Source organism: Colletotrichum higginsianum, chromosome 1 (genome assembly GCF_001672515.1).
Source record: "Colletotrichum higginsianum IMI 349063 chromosome 1, whole genome shotgun sequence".
In the NCBI taxonomy this organism is placed as follows: domain Eukaryota; kingdom Fungi; phylum Ascomycota; class Sordariomycetes; order Glomerellales; family Glomerellaceae; genus Colletotrichum; species Colletotrichum higginsianum.
Window position 1 is genome coordinate 3,969,046 of NC_030954.1, and position 12,302 is coordinate 3,981,347.

The 12,302-nt window shown below is 54.0% G+C and overlaps 3 protein-coding genes across 3 annotated transcripts; 2 read left to right on the forward strand and 1 right to left on the reverse strand.

The window, feature by feature from the left end:
- Nucleotides 1-1,982: 1,982 nt before the first annotated feature.
- On the forward strand, nucleotides 1,983-3,963 carry CH63R_01173 (caspase domain-containing protein; the record flags this gene model as incomplete). Its single annotated transcript, XM_018296148.1, has 7 exons — nucleotides 1,983-2,065; nucleotides 2,128-2,218; nucleotides 2,272-2,338; nucleotides 2,407-2,793; nucleotides 2,846-3,284; nucleotides 3,711-3,880; nucleotides 3,938-3,963. 7 exons carry the CDS (start codon nucleotides 1,983-1,985, stop codon nucleotides 3,961-3,963), a joined length of 1,263 nt encoding a protein of 420 aa, XP_018164510.1.
- Nucleotides 3,964-5,171: 1,208 nt separating this feature from the next.
- CH63R_01174 (Microtubule associated protein) lies at nucleotides 5,172-9,499 on the reverse strand (the record flags this gene model as incomplete). The annotated part of the gene is made up of 2 exons (XM_018296149.1): nucleotides 5,172-5,472; nucleotides 5,535-9,499. The coding sequence occupies 2 exons, from the start codon at nucleotides 9,497-9,499 to the stop codon at nucleotides 5,172-5,174; spliced, it is 4,266 nt and encodes a 1,421-aa protein (XP_018164511.1).
- Nucleotides 9,500-10,292: 793 nt separating this feature from the next.
- Nucleotides 10,293-12,217, forward strand: CH63R_01175 (F-box domain-containing protein; the record flags this gene model as incomplete). Its single annotated transcript, XM_018296150.1, has 4 exons — nucleotides 10,293-10,705; nucleotides 10,761-10,956; nucleotides 11,006-11,979; nucleotides 12,034-12,217. 4 exons carry the CDS (start codon nucleotides 10,293-10,295, stop codon nucleotides 12,215-12,217), a joined length of 1,767 nt encoding a protein of 588 aa, XP_018164512.1.
- Nucleotides 12,218-12,302: the final 85 nt, after the last annotated feature.

The window sequence follows — 12,302 nt, forward strand, 5'->3', positions numbered from 1 at the left end:
GAACCAACAAGTTTGGCGACAACTCAGCTGGACCAGGGGGAGCTTCAGCAGGACCAAGTGAGAAGGCCAGCGACACCAGGATAGTAGGCAAGGCTAAGCCACGAGACTGAAGTAGGAAGAAGGAAATATCAATTCGCGAGACAAGAGTGGGCTCCGAAGAGGCGGAGGTGATTGCAAGAGGATGTCACTGCAATTCCAAGGGAGAGCGAGGCGGTGTTTCGCGCGCGACCTGTAGGCGTTTAGACATAATTCCGCTTCGGTAGCTTCTGCCGAGACCGACTGGCTGGACCATGTCAAGGTGGGGTTTGGGTTTGTTGTCAAAGCTACACGGACGTGTGAAGGGAGGGAGGTTGCGGCTGACGACGGCGCGTGGACAACATCGAGACTGGAATGCAAAGACTTTGCGCGTCTGCTTCTGGAGAACCGGTGTCGTGGCGGAGAGTATGTTTTTGCGAGACCAGATGCGACATTGAAGAAAGTCGGCGGTTCGACACCGGAGAAATGGCGATGATGCAGAGAGAACGGTGGGACCGAACCTGGGTACCATGTGTGGTGGAGAGTTGCACCACGACCATGTCACAGGTGACGGAACAAGCCACAACATACCCATAGGGCTTGGAAAAGTTGGAGGCTAGGGCATACTGGAGGGGGATTAGCGCTGTTGGCTCTGCCCCAATTCTCGGCTCTCACCGGGATGAAAACGGTCTTGGTATGACCCGTGCGCGTGGCTGATATCTGCACCTGCCACTTTTTCCTACCTATAATGTTGCTTAGCTAAGACCTCAAGCCCACGCATCGAACCGGGCGGGCCGCCGGGGCATGCAGGAGCAGGTAAATAAAGGCTGCGCCTGTACTAACCTTCCGAGGTACAGGTAGTGAATGAAAGTAAAAACAAGTAGTCGGATCCACCTCCGCTAGCAAAGGCTCTTGGGCATCAAGGCCGTCTCTGCCGTTTCCTGCCGCCTCTTCCGTCCAAATCCAATAGCCATCCCGCGTCTGTCTGCCACATGCAATCGCCTCCCTCGGCGCCTACGACGACTGACCCAGCATTACGTAGTCTTGTTAGTTGCTCTGACTTTGTGTACCTCCACTTTAAACCCGCTTTCGCATTGTTTCTCGCACGTCAGCAAGCCCCGCCAAACAATTGAATCAGACCTGACCTTCCTTACCTTAGGTACCTTACCAGCCTACCTTTACCTAGGTACCTACTTACCCACCTAGGTATCAAAGCTCAAACCCCTCCTCCACCGCAGCGCCGGCACGCATCTCACGGTCCCTCGTCCACCACCACCACTTGCGCATTCTAGCTTTGCATTCCTCACTCCTCACTCTCTCCTCACTCCTCCCTCCTCACTTCTTGCTCTCCAGCCGCAAGCGCTCCGCTTACCACAAATTTGCCATTCATACTCACTCGCCTGACACCCCGACTCACACCTTCTCGCCGTCGCGCTAGTTACGCAACACAACTGTTCACTCTGCACCGTCGACTCCCTTTTTCTGCCGAAGACGACATTTACCCCAATCGGTCCAAGAACACGACTCCGAATCACCAGAGCAAGTCAGCTAGCAGGGTCCCTAGCCACCCTTGCTGCATGATCCGTCTGCTGCTTTAACGTGTTTGCTCAGCTAGTCTTGGTTCTCGTGCTGGTAATTTGGTTCACGTTGCTTAAATCGGTTTCGTCCTCGTGGAAGGCTGACTTTCCTCTTGGGATTGCCAAACTAGCCTCGAAACCAAAGCACGCGCAATCTCGTCCCGTCAACTGCACACCCCTCGCTTCCCCTCGAGTGTCTCGATCTCGCGACAACTATACGCCAGCGTTGTCACCCGCCTATAAAGAAGTCCGCCCCCAAACGTCCTTGAGCATCCCTCTCTCTCCAGACCATTTTGCCGAGCCAGAATCCCTCCCGGTCACGGCGTGTCGGCCTTCGGTCGCCGAACACACAAAGATCGAGTCTGTGAACAGTCTCGTCGGCAAGAAAAGATGTCAGGATACCCAGGCCAATACGGAGGATACCAAGGTGGCCCGCCGCAGCAACAGTATGCCCCTCCTGGCGGCTATTATCCGTACGATCGCGAACCCTCCCTCTCGCGCGGATGCCCTCATATGCTAACACCAAGGGCATAAGTCCTCCACAGCAAGGATACAACGGCTACCCCCCCGCAGGATCGGGATACGGATACCAACAGCCCTCGCCCCAACCATATGGTTATAACCAGGTACGGCTGGCCACAGGCATCATTTGAGTCTCGTCAACTAAATTCGTCTTTAGCCTCCCCCACCACAGCAATATGGTGGCTACCAGCAGCCTCCGCAGCCCAACTACAACAGCCGCCCAGGTGAGTACGGGAGGACGGGCCTCATCAATGCCGAAGTTCTGTGATCCTGACAACGTCGTCGTTACCAGGCGTGCCAACAGCGAACTCGAATGCGTACATGCACGGAAACCACCATGCCCCTCCGCCTCCGCCATCCGCACCGCAGCAGTTCGGACATGGCGCACCCAACGGATATGCCTTCCAGTATTCTAACTGTACGGGCCGGAGAAAAGCGTTGCTGATTGGAATCAACTACTTTGGACAGCGCGGCCAACTGCGCGGATGTATCAACGATGTCAAGAACATGTCGGCATACCTCGTTGATCGCTTTGGTTATAAGCGGGAGGATATGGTCATTCTTACCGATGACCAGCAGAACCCAATGAGCCAGCCCACGAAACAGAATCTTTTGAGAGCCATGCACTGGCTTGTGAAAGACGCAAGACCCAACGACTCTCTTTTCTTCCACTACTCAGGTAAGCTACTTTCAGAGCGACGGTGTTCCTCTTCAGAGGCTTACCTCCACAGGCCATGGTGGGCAAACAAAGGACCTCGACGGTGACGAGCCTGATGGGTATGATGAAGTCATCTATCCTGTAGACTTCCGCCAAACGGGCCATATCACGGACGATGAGATGCATAGAATCATGGTGAAACCTTTGCAGGCCGGCGTGAGACTCACTGCCATTTTTGATTCTTGCCACTCGGGCACTGCCCTCGATCTGCCCTACATTTACTCAACTCAGGGTATTCTCAAAGAGCCCAACCTTGCCAAGGAGGCTGGTCAAGGACTTCTCGGCGTTATTTCGTCATACAGTCAAGGCGATCTCGGCGGCGTTGCAAGCAATATCATGGGCTTTTTCAAAAAGGCCACGACTGGCGAGGATGCGTACAACCGTACAATGGCTACCAAGACATCACCCGCCGACGTAGTCATGCTGTCTGGAAGCAAGGATGACCAAACTTCGTATGCAGCCCCTTTCTTTTCTTTCCCCCGGTGCCCATTTTCTCCTGTAGTACACCATCTACCTTCGTGTAGCAAGCTCGACTCTGTGATGTTTGCGCTCGATGTTGTTGCCCCCCCTGGTGAGATGGCTTGTCGTCGCAAGCGGTAGAAGAAGCATGGAGTTGGGGTTCCCAAGCAAAGGGAGCAGACGCTGGGGTGTGCATGTTCTTATGTAATTTGGTGTCGGTTGAAGCAGGCCAGGAGGGCCCTTTTCAAAGCTCTAGATCACAGCGCTGCCTGTCAACGGCCGCGCTTTGTTTCTAGAGCGACGAGTCACGTTGAAGGGCCCCAAAGCCCACGAGTGTGGAAATGAGGGTTGGGTTCATATATGCCTGCTTTGATGGCGTTGCACAGTTAGGTTTACCGTTCACTAACTTTGACTACCAGGGCCGATGCAACGATTGCTGCTCAAGCCACCGGCGCAATGTCCTGGGCTTTCATCACGGCTCTGAAGAAGAACCCTCAGCAAAGTTACGTGCAACTTCTCAACAGCATCAGAGACGAACTCTCGACTCGCTACACGCAGAAACCTCAGTTGTCCTGCAGTCACCCTCTGAGTATGTCGTCCCATTTCGAATGCCACTTGTTTAGATTCATGTCGCTAATTTTTACAGACACCAATCTCCTGTTCGTCATGTAAATAAAACCTTGTATGTAAACGGCCGGTCCGCCCTGTACTTGTCACAGTTCTCTCTACTTTGGCCTCGACATCGTTAGCCACAGGGCTCGTTCGACGTAGGCAAGGCACGAATATCATTACTGAAAGGGAACTCTTGGGCAGGCAAAAAATGTCGATTCCATTTAAGTGCTATTCCGAGAGGTTCATGTTGCGGGTTAAGGAGTTTGTCTGTCTTGTCATCCTGGTGCTTGTTTTCTCCATTTGCTCCAGAACAGTTGGGAGGCTCAGTGCCCCTTCGCCCCCCGCCCCCCCTGGACTGAACCGCCAAAAATGGAATTCAATAAAAGTCGATTTTTACCACAACTGAACTGTCACAGGAAAGGGGTGTCCAATATTAGGCTGCATGTGGAATGGTCGTCCATGCATCTGGATGCGCAATGGGCTTAAAGCAGCCTGGCCTTTTCTAACATGACAGTAGCTTCACCACATACCCCCGGCAGAGATGGACATGGAACGAGAATGGTCACTTTTGCCAAGATACTCCATGCCTCATACAGTCTGTTCGTCATGCCGTGCTTTGTGATACAACTCCAACGTAAATGATTCATGATGGATCCAGACTCCGGTCTTACTCCATTCCTCTTGCCCATCCAATTAATCAACCAACAGTAGTAGGGAAAGCTGTAGACAAGGGAGACGCAAGCCCCCGGCCAGATGAAGACGGTGCGTCTCAGTCCTAACAGGCCAACAGTCATTAACAGCTGCCCGCCTCTCCAATTGTTTCCCCTGTTCGTCCTCACTCCCTTTCCCACCCCTAGTCTGCCGATCCCTCGCTAAAACGCGACTGGTAGTAAAATTCCAGAGAAGGGTGGTTGGTTGGTGGGTGGGTGGTAGCCACTCGAAATGAACCATTGTCGTTTCCGCTCGCTGCCGCTGCAACATCAAGGGTAATGCAGACAAAACACATACAAAAAGAAGACTCTCTCCCGACGACACAGTTGCCAATGCAGAGGCAAAGGCGTGCCGGTGGAGAAAAAGGAAAAGAAGATGTGGGTGATCGGTTGTGAGTAGCTGGGCGCCAGATTATGCAGCGTCTTCAGCTCGGTTGCGCCGCGATCCAATGAGGAAAGTGTTCCGCAGACGGGACCGTCGTCACTTTCGACAATCCGTCCGCTCAGAAGCATACTGGCTGCTGTCTTACACCTTTGAGAAAGAGCGCTTTCGCCCCATCAGGCCACAACGTCGTCTGCCGACACCACCTTCAGCTGCTTTCGCCGCTTGGTCTTGCGCATCTCGTCGACGCAGTTCGCCAGCCGCTGGCGCGTGGCCTCGTGCTTGGCCCAGTCACGCGCCGAGATGCGCATCCTGGCGATGAAGCGCGCCATCGTCGCTACCGTCTTGAGCGTCGGCCGCCCGGATGCCGTTGTGCCCTGCTTCTTGACCGTCGCCGACGACGGGGGTGGCAGGGCCTTGCGGCTTCCGAGAAGCTCGCAGCGGATCTGCTCGAGTTCACGCAGCTGCGCCTTGTTGCTGTTTCGTGTGTTAATCTCATGAAATGCTGCAGCGGCCCAAGGGCGGTTGGGAGTACGTACCAAGCGTTGGCGATGTCTAGCTCCAGCTGCAAAAACTTCTTCGCGTACGCCGCATCGGCCCGCATGCTGACCTCGCGCTTCCACCGCGCCTGCATCCACTCCATCTGCAGCGTCATGCCCCGGAGCTCCTTGGTGTGCTTGGCTTCCGCGTTCTCGGCGGCACGGATGACTGTGTCGAGCGCCTCGTCCGTCTCTCGCATCCTCTCGTCTGCAAAGCGGACGGCTTGCGGGTCCTTCTGCTCGGCCGCGGCAAGCTTCTTGAGATCTCTAATGTCCTTTTGCAGCTTCTCTGCGGTCAGGCGGTAGGCTGCCCGCTCGCTGCGTGCCCTGTCAAGCTTGCGGCGGAGGGAGCCTTCGGCGGCCATCAGTGCGTCGATAGTTTCCTGCTGCTGGATAACGTCGTGCTCGAGGGCGTCTGCCTCGGTTTGTGTCCTGCGCAGCATATCTTGGAGGTCTCTCTTTTCAGAAGAAGACATGTTGTCAATGTTCTGACGGCCGCGGGCCACGATTTGTCGGTCTTGCTCTGCCCTCTCAAGCTTATGTTTGAGTCGGTTGAGAGCTTTTTCGTGCAAAGCAGCACCTTCTTCGGCATCCCGCTGGGCGTCCTCGAGAGCCTGCTCAAGCGCAAGCTTCTGGTCTTCCAGGTCGTCGAGCTGTGTTTGAAAGTCTCGCTCAAGTTGTGAGGCTCTGCGTTCAGCGTCGCGAGCCTTGGTCTTGAGTTCGTGGATTGATTGTTGAGCCGAGGATAGGTGGTAGCGCAGCTCGGACACTTCGGATTTCTTGGCTGAAGGGCTGGATGAAGCGGGAGACATGATCAGTCGAGACATCTCAGCGTCGTGGGCCTTTCGTTCGAGTTCCGTTATTTGCTTCTTGAGACCCTTGACAGCATCCTTGTGGGCTGCCTCTCGTTGAAGGTACTCCCGCTCCTTCTGCCGTGCTGTGGACAGATCGCGGCGGATGATGGACATCTCGCTATTGCCTTCACCGCCGTTGACGGGAAGTTGTTGCGTCATCGCCAGCTGGTCCTCATAGTCCTTGATGCGTCGCTCAAGCTCACGGATGGTGCGTCGGCTAGCAGCCGATTCATGACCTTCTGAGGAGGACACCTCTCGAAGCTTCGCTTGAAGCTGACGAATCTCTTGGTTGAGGCGGTCCTCTTCTTCGGCGGCCTTCTCAATCTCGTCCTCGAGCGACTTCTCGACTGAGCGCATCTGCTCCGTCAACGCAGCGTTCTCGTCCTTCAGTCGCCGTACTTCGTTGTCAAGCTTCATTTTTGACGTTCTCAAGTCTAGTCGTTCGCGGTCGATGCGAAGTGTTTCTTCGCCATTATGATGCAGACGGTTCATCTCACTCTCGACCTCATCGCGCTCTGCTCTTGCCTCGGCCAGTGAGTTGCGCAAGGAATGCATCTCGAGGTTCAGGTTGGCAAGTTGATCCTGCAGCGACTGCTTTTCCCGGGATACCTTGTTCAACTGCACAGTTGATTCCGAGATCTGCGTCTGAAGTTGGTTCTGGAGCAGTTCTTTCTCCTTGTTCAGCTTGGAGACGAGCGAAGTTGCCTCGTCAAGCTGAGCACGAAGCCGGTCGATGGTCTGGTTCGACTTGGTGCTTTCTTGTGACACTGACACCGTCCCACGACGCACTTCATCCAGTTGCTGCTTCAAGCTATCGCATTCTTTTCTCGCAGCTTCCACCTCCTCACGAGACTGTTCAGACTCTTCGTCCAAAGTCGTTTGGAGAACTTCCACCTCATCCTCCAAGGCCTCGACCTTCTCGGTCTGGGCTTGGTAGTCTAATTGGGTCTGCCGTAATTCGTCCTGGACCTGTGACAGTTCGTTCCGAAGCTCGGTGAGCAGAGCCTGGCGAGACTCAAGATTTTGCTGAAGGTTCTCGATTTGTCGGGTGAGCGATGCATGTTCGTCTTTATGCCGTTGGGCCTCACTTTCCAGTGCTTCTTGTAGCCTTGACTCCTTGGTTGACAAGTTGCCCTCTGCTTCGCGTAACTTCTCAATGGTCCTCTCCAGCCCAACGGCCTTTTCCTCCGCCCGTTTGCGTTCCGACTCCAAAGTTTGGCGCTCCGTTTCCCATTTTTCACTGTCGTTGTCGTACAAGTTGTCTTTTTCGCGGATCTCGGCTTGGAGATCCGAGATTTCATCGTTTAGTCGGTCAATCTCATCTCTGTATTGGCCACGTATGTCTCTTTCGATCTCCAATGCGTGATCCCGTTCTTGGGTGAGGCTTTCTTCCAACTCATCAACAGATTTCTGTAGGCGCGCTACATCGCGCTGAAGGGAGGCGGACTCGCTCGTCAGTGCCTCATGACGGCTCTGCAAGAGGTTCTTCTCGTCTACCCTGGACTGCACCTCTTTTTTGAGGTCTTCCACCTGAGCCAGCAGCGACTGGCGCTCAAGGTCGGAGAGCTCCCGTTCTTGACGACCCTCTCGGGCGACACTTTTGAGGCTGTCTTTCTCTTTTGCCATTTCGGAAAGCTCCTGCTCGACTCTGGCTAGCTGAGAGCGATGTTCCCGATCTGCGACCTCGCGTTCGCGGCGGCTTTCCTTGGCGGCGGCTTTGAGGTTGTCGTTTTCCAGTACCGTTTCTGAGAGTTGTTTTTCGATGGCGGCAAATCTTGAGTCTGCCTCTTCCAGCTCAGTCTGTAACCGCAAAAGCTTTTCCTCCTTTTGGCGAGAAAGACCCTTGGTGAGCACCGATTTATTAGCCAGTTCGTCTTGGAGTTCTTCCAAGTCGTTCCTGGCCTGTTCCTTGTCTGCGATCGTCTGATTGAGCTTGTCTTTCATGTCGTTGACCTGCCCCTCCAAGCGACGGACATTGGTTTCCAGCTCGTCGATGGTGTCTTTCGCCTCCTCCAACTCGTCGTTAGACTGCGCGTTCTGTTCGAGCTCAATCATTCGCCTTTGGGTATCCTTCATCTTGTCTTCCATTTCTTCCAGCTTCGTTTTGAGGTCGTCGATTTCGTCTTCGTGATCCCCGAGTAAACGCTCCTTTTCGCGAAGTTCCGCTTCCAGATCAACAATCTCGTCTTGCAGCTTATCCACCTGGCCTTGGTCTTGGTGTCCCTGGCTCAGCTGACGCTGCATGTCGTCGAGGTCGGCCTCTCTGTCTTCCAGGGCTTGCTGTAGACGCTCAATCTCTGCCAGCTGCTTTTGATCTGCGTACTTCCGCTTGGCTCTTTCCTGCAGTTCCATCATTTGCTGTCGGTAGCTCTCGAGGTCCTTCTCTGCCGAGGTAAGGTGCTTCTTGTACTTGTGAAGCTCCCTCTGCATCGTCACCTTGTCGACCTTCAGCTCAGTATTTTCCTTCAAAGCCGCCTCGCTGAAGCCAGGACCGGCCTTTCGAAGGGCCTCTTCGAGGAAATGAATCTTCAGCTTGAGACCAAAGTTCTCCTTCTCGATCTTATCGATTACGCTTTCCTGCTCCCGAAGCGACAGTTGGTTCCCGTCCTGCAAAGGCCCCTTTCCGTCGCGCCGCGGCAGCACAACGAGGGGTGTGGTGGCAGTGCTCGTACTGTCCACTTCGGGAAGGGGGGTGCGATCCACGAATGAGCGAGACTGGTAGATGGATGTGTCGATGTTTGGGATTGGCGTCATGTCCTCGTCGACCCTGCCGAGTGCGGGCGTGTTCGGCACGGCGCCATTCTCCTTCCCCGATCTACGGCGGGTGCTGTTTCGCGTAGCCGACTTGAGCATGGGCGTGAACTCGGCCCCTCCAAGGCCGGCAGGCAGATTCTTCCGGTCAGCAAAGGGTCCGCGACCGCGCGGGGTGCGAAGGTTGATGCCCCCAGAGCGTCCATTGCGCAGTTGTTGAAGCAGGTTGTTTTCCTTTGCTGGAGGGGACTGGAACGAGGCCTCTTGTGAAATATCGAAGTCGGGCTGTCTGTTGAGGTAGGTCGCATCGCCAATGTTCGTTCGCGGCGTATCGAGGCCGTCGATGCCTGGTGCCACCATCTCGATTGCGTTCGACTTGTAGAGAGGGGAATCGGTGCGCGGATTAGGATTGCGATCTCTTGGTTGTGGTCATGACAGTGGTTTGCAAGTGGTATGTATGAAAGGCGCGTGCTGGTGCAATACAGAGCAAGAAAGGCAAGTCGCGCGATGTCTTCAAGGCTATTAGTTGTCTTGTGGTCGCTATACTTGAAGAACCCGGTTGGTCGCGGTGTTGATAACGAACACTTTGAGAAAGCAAACAAGGGACCAAGGGTGCGCGGTCACATCCCAGACCGCGTTGTTTACTTGAAATCCCCTTCGGGACTAGAGTAGTGGGGTTGTGAAAGAAAGGAAGAACCATAGTTTTTAACCAATGAGAAAAGGGCGCATTTAAAGCCAATCATCTCACCGAGAAAGCCAAGGTCCCCGTAGTTTAAGAATCCCATGGCAAAGTCCCACTTTTTGGTGACAAAACGTCAAGGGGCATAGGACCTTGGTCGCTGCCGGCTTGAGACACTACATGTGGGAAAGAGCTTCAATTTGTATTGCAACCGCTTTACGCCGCAAGCGGAAAGTCATTGTTCCTCGTTCCCTTTCCACAGAAATCAACTCATAACACCGAATTCAAAGTCTTCAAGAAGCTTCCGCCCCGGCTTACGAAAAGTTGCTGGCCACTCGAATATTCTGCATCAAATATCAATCAGTATAAGTCCCTTGCGATCACCCGCCAGGTTGGTTCCAACTGCGCTCGCGACTACAGGTGATCCTCGTTTCCGCACATTGTTCGTGCGTGCATACGGCTTTCGCTACCGCCATGCTCTCACTCGACCAGATCCCAGAGGAAATCCTTCACCAAATACTGCATTACATCTCACCGGAAGATAATCTGCTCCTAGTGCACTTGCTCTCCAGACGCCTGAACCAGCTTGCTCAAGAGCCGTTATTATGGCGGTACTACTGCATGCACGCCTTCAAGTTCTGGCACCCTAGCCACAATTTTGATGAAAAGTTGAAGGAGCCTGCGTCAAGGGTTGCTTGGAAAGACCTGTTTCTCTTCCGCAAGAGGAGGGATGCCAAAGTTGCCAGCCTCTTCAATGAAGTTTTGGCTACCAAATACGGACGAGCCAAGAAGTTTGGGGAAATATGCTCCCTCGGCTATGACGCAAAGGACTTCATTCTGAGCCAGGTTCAGACTCCAGACGCTGCCGATGATGTCTTGGCCAGGAGGTAGGAGTATTGGCACTCTAAGCCCCTCGGTTTTTGGCTAATCAACACCACTCAGATATTTCGGCAACGCCATTCTCTCTAGCGTCCGTCGTGGTGTCGCCATTCAGATATGGGATGACCTCCGCAGCGAGGAGGCATTTGAGTCACGGAGACCCAATCAAGTTCCGGAAGTCGTGCCGGGAAGATTAGAGCGCGCGCTCGCAGCTTTTGATATGTTCGTCATTCAAGATGACATTGGTGATGTAGATGATGTGAGACTTCTCCTGCTTGACACGTTTTAATCGTCTAACGATATCGCAGGTTTCACAAGCTCTGGACAATCTGGCCGCTGAGTTCCGGGACAACCACCCCCACTTCGACAGTCTGTGTATTAGGGAACAGTCCTTGACTTTGAACCGTTGGCTTAGATCCAACAACCTGACCGGTATGGTTGATCCGGAGACTAACTATCGTAACCTTCGGAACTGCCTCATCGGTCATGCACTCCGCGACGAGGCTCACCAGTCGCTCCCCATGGTCTCGGCCGCCATATTCTGCTGCATCGGTGAGAGGCTGGGCTTGAACGCACACTGTTGCGCGCTTCCAGGACACGTCCTTGCAATGGTTTTTGCGGCGCAGGACACAACACTGGACGGTTCCAGAGTCACAGATCCCTTGCGGCCCATTGAAAGGATGTACCTAGACCCATACGGAGGCGATGACGAGTTCGACAAAGAAACGCTTAGGGATTTCATCGCCCAGGTCGGATGGCATAGCCTGGATGTCGACACAATGGCGCCGGCGGCCGTCTCGACTATGATTGGGCGGCTTGCGCACAACATCAGACATACGAACCTCTTCTTGACGTCCCAAGATGTTTCTGTCGAGAGACTGGCCGGTCTTGGAACCGGAACCGCTCTGCAGAATCTGGAGTTGTCTGTTTATGCCGCTGCTTGGGCTACCACGCTCCTCGATCCAGGCGCATTTGTGGACATCACGTCACATTTCGCACTCCGATTTAACTCGCTTCGCTTCGACGACGCTTGGCTGGTGGAGAAAATCTACGTCAATCGGCCACAGCCGCACGGCGACGTGTTTCTTGCCGCCCCAAACCCGGAGTACATACTGCGTCTCATTCGGCGAGCGGATGAGCTGAAACCAGTGCTTCGTGAGCCGCAGACGACGACGGAGTTCAAGGTTGGAAACGTCGTGCGGCATGGAAGATACGGCTTTGTCGGGGTCGTGATCAACGGGGAGATACCTCCTCAAGGGTCAGATTTATACTACAGGCTACTGTGAGTAACCCGTGATGATTAACAGTGGCCAACGTCGTACTGACACACTCATAGGACACCTCCAAGCATGCAGGGAACATTCTCGCTTGTCAAAGCTTCAAGCCTGGAGCTTGTACAGGATACCGAGGAGGCCAAAGCAGCGATATTTCCTGACACGGGGCTCTTTTTCAAGCGATTTGATAAGGAGAGGTGCATTTTCATTCCATCGAATAATGAGCTGGTATACACACCGTTGTGATTTGCATGTCATTGTCATTTCCGGGACGACCGAGGCATATACATACATAGCTCTAATAATGGTTATCATGGTCTGCAAATCTGCA